Genomic DNA, 7,500 nt, shown 5'->3' with positions numbered 1-7,500 from the left:
GACGGGTCTCAACCAGACACTACGAAGACGGACTTCGACCAGGCAGACACTATAATGCAAGCGGACCTCAGCCAGGCTGCTATTATGGAGACGGACCTCACCAGGCTGCCATTATAGAGACGGGCCTTAACCAGGCAACAGCTACGCAGTCGGGTCTCAACCAGACAATTTCTATGCAGGTGGGCATCAGTCTGGCAGATGCCAGTCAGGAAACCACTGCACAAACGACAACCGTGCCTGCAACTTCCACACGGGCATTCTCCAGGCTAGTCACCACACCTGCAGTCACCTTGAAAGCAGCTCAAGCGCATATAACCACCGTGCCCGCAGACTTTGCAAGCCGTCACCACACAGGAAAGCATAACACAGGGAACCCCCTTGGCAGAGGAGGCATACCCTGACCCACCAACCGACACCACAGCAGACATGGACGACCACAAAAGACCCAGGACACGTAGTAGGTCACGCCAAACTAGTTCCCGACCAGTTTCAATACGTGCCTCGAGACAGCACAAAAGACAAAGGATAGGACACTGGCTAACGCCCATACACAAACATACCTATTTCTGGAAGTAAAATTACGTTCGCTTCCTTCAACGTTGAAAATTTAGTTGCCAGACTTTGCGAATCTGATTTGATAAAATATATGAAGTCGTTTGATGTTTTCTGTGCTGTGGAGACATTTACGTCACATTTTGATTCGACTATCCACTTCGATGATTATTGTTGTTTTCATGCACCTGCTGTCATAGTTTCCAGGCGAGGCAGACCTTCAGGAGGTGTAGTTGTTTTGGTTTTAAAATCGTAAACGCCTTTCATGTCTCAGATTGCCTCTGATAATGACAATATGATATGCATAAAGTTTTTGAAGCATTTGGAAGTGACAAAGACATTTTATGTACTTTTGCATATGTGCCTCCATACAAAGCCCCTATTACGACATGAAACCGGGCGTTAACTGTTCTTTAATTAAGCTCGAGGAATTCCTCAATATCCTTCAGAGAGGAGAAGACATGCATTTGTTAGTCACGGGCGATCTAAATGCTCGCATCGGTAATTGGAACCTTGACGGGGATGATGACGATGAACCTATAGATTTCACAACTCAGAACATCAGACAGTCTCAAGACAAAGTAACGATCCAGCTTGGCAAGATCCTTATTGCTTTTTTTTCCCCATTGCATCTCTTTAAATGGATATGCAATAGGTGATGCATTTGCAAAGTTTACCTTTGTTGCAGACCAAGGGAACAGTGTTATCGATTATGCTCTCATGTCATTTGATGTTTTCTATTCATGCAATCCTATCTTTAAAGTTGCCAGCCGAGTCGAATCCAGTCACATCCCTATCTGTCTCACAGTGCCTTGTAAACCACATAATACATTAGACAGCCAGAAGGGCAATTTAAGACAAAACACAAACAAAACTAGATTGAAGTGGACAAACGAAAAGAAGGAAAAATTTATCAAAAACATAAACAGTGATCAATCACAAAACATGTTCAAAAGTGCTTATGACCAAGTAGAAATGTCTATGGAGACCGCCCTTGATACGTTTACTAAGGCTTTACTAAGGCTGTTCTGCAGGCAGGGGAATGTATGAGACAAAGGTTGGTTTCGGCAAACCAGCTCATGTCGGTAATGTGTGGTTTGACAAAGAGTGCCGTCAGAAGAAACGCGAAGCGCTTACAGCCCTACAAATATAAGTCTGGTCGCAATCTGGACAAACGTACATATAGAAATCTCAGGTCACATTACAAGACCTTGACAATGGAGAAACGTCAAATGCACAAAAAGTCAATCCAGGAAAGTCTACTAAATAATAAGAAAAATAGCAGTAAGTTTTGGGATACGATTCGAAAAGCGCGAAGCACAAAAAAGGCCCAGCCAGACATAGAACTAAATGCATGGGAAAAGCATTTCGAAAACGTTCTCGGAGGAAAGGAAGCAGACGCTCTTCCTCATGACGAAACAGAAGAGCACCAGACAGAAGAAAGGGTTGTCACATAACTCGATTGTGACATCACAGGAGAAAAAAAAAAAAGTACAAGGTGCTTTATAAAAAAATAATAATAATAATAATAATAAAATAAGCTGGGCAAAGCAGCTGGAGTGGATGAAATTTGTGGATCATTTTTTTTTTTAATATGCTGAAGACTCTGTTTCCTCTTTTCTGACAAAATTATTTAACAAACTTTACGACACCAGTTATTTCTCTTTGGGTTGGTGCAAATCAATTATTATTCCACTCATTAAAAAAGGAAACGACACAAATCCAGATAACTACAGAGGCACAGCTTTACTAAGCGTTGTAGGCAAGGTATTTACGGCCATTCTGAACAAAAGATTGCGCCGTTGGGCGGAAAATGAAAGCAAAATTAATAAGGAACAGGCAGGTTTCCTTGAAAACTATTCGACAATTGACCATGTTTTCACCTTGACTACAATAATAAAGAACAAATTAAACAGCAAAAGGGGAAGAAAGGTATATGCTGCCTTCATAGACTACCGTAAAGCTTTCGACACTGTTGACCGAACTAAACTGTGGGTGACACTAGAAAATGCAAAAGCATCCACTAAATTAATTAACATGTTAAAGGCCAAGTACAGTTCTGTTAAAGCTTGTGTGAGATGGGGTGGAAATATGACAGAATTCTTCAATTGTCCCCAAGGGGTTAAAAAGGTTGTCTCCTCAGCCCAATGATCTTTTCACTTATGATATCTGAAGTTGCGGATTTTGTAAGACAATGGGGGAGACATGGTATCCAGTTACTACTCGGTTCTGATGAAATTTATTCGTTGTTGTTTGCAGATGATATCGTTTTGTTGTTGTCAACTCCGGGTGGCCTGCAAAACCAAATCAATAGTCTAGAAAAGTGTTCAAGGGAACTAGGACACGGTGAATTTGGATAAAACCAAAATAATGATTTTTAGGAAAGGGAGGTATGCTTCTAACAGAGAAAAATTGACATATGGAGGAAACACAATCGAAATCGTTAACAAGTACAAATACTTAGGGTTCACACTCACTACTAAGTTGTCAGAAACTTGTGCTTGTGATGAATTTGCAAGTATGGCAACAACAACAACAAAAATTACTTGTCATTCTAAAAATAATGTGGGCACTTGGCAATCTAAATACAAAGGTATTCTTTCAGCTATTCGACGCACAAGTAAAACGAATGTTACTGTACGCAGCGGATTTATGTCTAGTTAAACTAGACGTCATTGAGTCAGCGCATCTATTTGCATGCAAAAGATTACTCAGCGTATCTAACAAGACACCAAACTACATGGTATACGGAGAGACATGTCGTTTCCCTCTCTTTATTAACTCCACTGTATCATGTGTTCGTTACTGGTTGAAATTGAGCAGGATGCCACTTTCACGATTTCCGAAACAGGCTGAATCAATGCTGAAAAACTCTTTAGTCAGAAACGTTCCAATGACAAGATGTCAGAAAATTGGCTTCGTAAAATTAAAGCATGCCTAGAGATGTACGGTTTCCATGATGCATGGATGAACCAGGGCACTGACAATAAATGCGCTTTTTTTAAAGTCTCTTAAACAAAAACTGATAGACAAGTTTAAAGTCGACTGGTTTACCAAACTTTGTAGAAGTGACAGATTTTCTATTTATCGGTCATTTAAAACGGACTTTCATTGCGAACTATACTTAGACAATATCACTATTAAACGTTTCAGAGATACGCTGATAAGATTGCGACTTGGTCCAAATGAGCTTGGTATAAATAAAAGATTCCAGAACGCTGATGTAAACCGTTTATGCCCGTTTTGTCCTGGTATCCTGTAAGACAAATACCATTCCATTTTTGTGTGTCCTAAATATGGTCATGTCCACCAGAAATACAAATCAGAGTTTATAAATGTCATTGACAAACAGACAATACATTGCTTCCTGTTCCACAAATCCCATGTTACCTCCCAGAGAAATCTTGCTATGTACACTTACTACGCTTTAAAATTCAGAAACGAATGTACACAATGAATGAATTGGTATATTTACAAACATGTTGAGTGCGAACATGCTATATATTTACTGACCCTTCATTTCCATCCAGTGATCGATTACTCATTACAATACAAGCTACTATTCGGACGAGCGAAATTTGTATTCCTTCCGCATGTTGAATTGCCCCATTGTATCCCTTTGAAATCATCTTTTCGTTTTTGCCCTGAGGGCTGAACGTGAAGAAACACATGCTCTTTCCTCTTCACTCATTAAACAAATTCGTCATAGTTATCGTCACAATTCTCTCTCTCTCTCTCTCTCTCTCTCTCTCTCTCTCTCTCTCTCCCCTCTCTCTCTCTCTCTCTCTCCCCACAGTCACTCCTCACCCCCTCGCACTCTCACCTCCACCGTTCTTCAGACACAGGTACGGGAAGCGCCACAGGTTACTGACGCCCACAGCATAGCCGACGAGAGAGAGGACGAACTCGCAGCTATGGGTCCACTTAGCTCTTTCCTCCTCCTCCTCCACTTCACTCGACTCAGGCTCCGACTCCGCTGCCTCCTGCTTCTGCTCCTCAGAGGCCTTCAAGTTCAGCTCCATGTTCGGTCCCAAAGGCTGCAGACGAGTGGCATCCGAGGCCATCTGAAAAAGAAAGAATGAAAAAATGCGCACGTGAACATGCACATGCACATTGCTCCGATGGCTCTTTTTTCTTTTTGTTTTTTCCTTTTTTTTCCAATATGAAATTTATGTTTCATTCAGAATCAAAGTGAGATGCACAAATAATCGTATTTACAGCGTTAAAACAGGCAAAGAGTACTGGCGCAAGTATGCTCGAGAGCACACACACAAGCACGAACTCACAAGCGCGCATACACACACTCGCACATACACGCGCGCGCAGACAGACTGGGAGAGGAAGATACAAGTATGCTGATAGGTTTGTAGGATAAGTACATGTATGTATCTTGACAGGTTTGTACGATTATAACATGTTTATTGACCGGTTTGTATGATATTAACACGTATTTTGACAGGACCGAGGAGTGTACAATAAGTACACGTATGTTGACAGATTTGTACAATAATTACAAGCTGACAGATTTGTGCGATAATCACATGTATGTTGACAGGTTTGTACGATAAACAAAGGCATACAGATTCACGTATTTCTGATAAGAGATCGGGGCAACTGAAGAGAGCAAGAAGAAGAAAAAGAGAGGAAGAGAAAGAGAGAAAGAGAAAAAGACAGAGAGACAGACAAGCAGGCAGAATTAGGAGACAAAGATACACAGAGAGAGAGACACAGAGAAAAAGAGACAGACCTACAATGAGAGACACTGATATCAACTGACACAATATTACTGTCATCCAGTTGACACAGAAAGAAAGAGAGGGGGTAGGAGAAATGGACAGAGACAGAGAGACGAGAGACAAACTGACAGAAAGAACAAAGAGACAGACAGACAGACAGACACAGGTCTTGATATGCCCTATGCTGTTTTTCCCCTCATCGTTTCCCTCACTGGCCCTTTACAAGGTCATACTAAAACAATACAAAACCAAAAGTCATGTTGCATTAATTTTGTAGTCACACGCGCGCTCACTGGTACACACAGACACGCACGCACACACGCACACACACACACACACACAAGCTGACACAGTGGGGATACACACATTAGCGAGTCATTGTTGGGATAAAATAAGAGAGCAGGGGGGGACAGACAAACAGACAGACCACAGAAAGAGAGAACGAGGGCCGAAGGATATTGGCCTTATCAGACTGCCAATATCCATTGTGACAAACCTGGGACCACATGTTCAGATGTCAATCTTCAACAACCAAACGGATGAATATAAACATACATAGGATAATGCACGCTGACAAGGAATATTTAAACAAAAAACAAGAGGAAACATTACAAATGATATAATCTACTGTGTAAGCGTATTGCGCACACATTAGTTTATGCCTCCTTTTTTTAAGTATATTTCTTTTTCTGAAAATGCATTCAGTTGTCTTTTGTTTAAGGGATCCAAGGGATTAAAAATAATGAATATGTGCCAGTACCAAAGGCAGCTGCGAGAGTAACTAGGACAGTAACTTGAGTCAGTTTTATGTCAGCACTTGAGTCAAGTTTTGTGGAATATCGTGGGTTCGTGTAAACTTCAGAATGACAAGCATGTGATGTACAACCACTGAGTTGACTTTTGTGTACACAGATTCGAAAATTTCCAGTGAAAATTTTCTGCAGAGGAGAAAACTTGTCGTTTGATAACCCGTCTGACAAGAACAGCCAAGAAAACTATCAAAATGCATCTATAAACATATTCACAGAGACGGAGACATAAAGAGAGACAGAGAGACACGGAGAGAGACAGAGACTGAGAGAGAGAGAGAGAGAGAGAGAGAGAGAGAGAGATAATGAAAGAAATTGTCACGGCCTATGATGTAATGATTACCTGTGAGGGGTGGGGACAGAATGAATGAATGAATGTTTTTTTCATAATTCTAGGCCATTGCCCCTTATGAAAGGGTGTCACAAATTCTTCATAGGGGGAAGGAGAGAGAAAAAGAGAGAGACAGAGATTGTGTGTGTGTGTGTGTGTGTGTGTGTGTGTGTGTGTGTGTGTGTGTGTGGTCTTTAATTGCTACGTCTTTCCACTTTAACTGAGTGATATAAGACGAAAAAGACAACAACAAAATGGGGGGCATGGGGGTGGGGGGAGGGGCAGTAGTGCCACGGTGTGTGTGTGTGTGTGTGTGTGTGTGTGTGTGTGTGTGTGTGTGTGTGCGTGCGTGCGTGCGTATGCGTGCGTGCGCGCGCGCGTGTGTGTGACTGAGTGTGCGTGTGTGTGTACGAACACACACACACACACACACACACACAAAAACATAATCAAAATGGTGGGAAAAGTTACCATCAACCATCTACAGTCCAGTTGAGCTGCGCATCAAATCTGCTATCGCAGATAACGTCTGGAAATCAGTTGTCAATAACGAATGATACGTTTAAGTGATTTTTCGGTCCGCCGAAAAGTTTGGTAAAAACGATTTCAACCTCTGACATTCTTAATGTACCCCGCTATTGCGTGTCTGCTGGAGATCAAGTTCTCCAATATATAAGCATCTTACATCTTTACTGAATTTACGGTCAGCTTTATCCTGTACCGATAATGCACGAATCTGCCTAAATCTGATTAAATTACTGCATGTCACTCAGTGATCAATGGATGGTTTTCAGTGGAATGAAGTGAAATTGAAGCCGACTGCCTCATGTTGTAACCACACTCATAAAATTAATCCCACACAGCCCACATCCCCATTAAAAAGAAAAGTACTGGACTGAGCTGAGCTTGTGCTTTATGAACTCTTGGCGACCTTTGACAGACAGACAGAGAGTCGAGAAAGGGGTTCAGGCACCGTCAATTTCACATTGTGTCGTTTTAGAACAATGGGAGAACACCGTATCAAAACATATTCGAGTTGCCTCCCTGCACAAGTGGTCGTCAGTCACCGTAC

The 7,500-nt window shown here is 41.7% G+C and overlaps 1 protein-coding gene across 1 annotated transcript in view; it reads right to left on the bottom strand.

Moving 5' to 3' along the window:
• Positions 1–7,500, bottom strand: part of LOC143285423 (sodium-dependent proline transporter-like) — a 46,119-nt gene that overhangs the window by 38,070 nt on the left and 549 nt on the right. The window contains exon 2 of the mRNA XM_076592683.1: positions 4,376–4,616. Coding sequence (XP_076448798.1) covers positions 4,376–4,616 — 241 coding nt within the window. The remainder of the gene's footprint in view (positions 1–4,375; positions 4,617–7,500) is intronic.

Source organism: Babylonia areolata, chromosome 9 (genome assembly GCF_041734735.1).
Source record: "Babylonia areolata isolate BAREFJ2019XMU chromosome 9, ASM4173473v1, whole genome shotgun sequence".
Classification (NCBI taxonomy): domain Eukaryota; kingdom Metazoa; phylum Mollusca; class Gastropoda; order Neogastropoda; family Buccinidae; genus Babylonia; species Babylonia areolata.
Note: the sequence above shows the minus strand (reverse complement) of the source record. Positions and strands in the feature narration are given on the sequence as shown.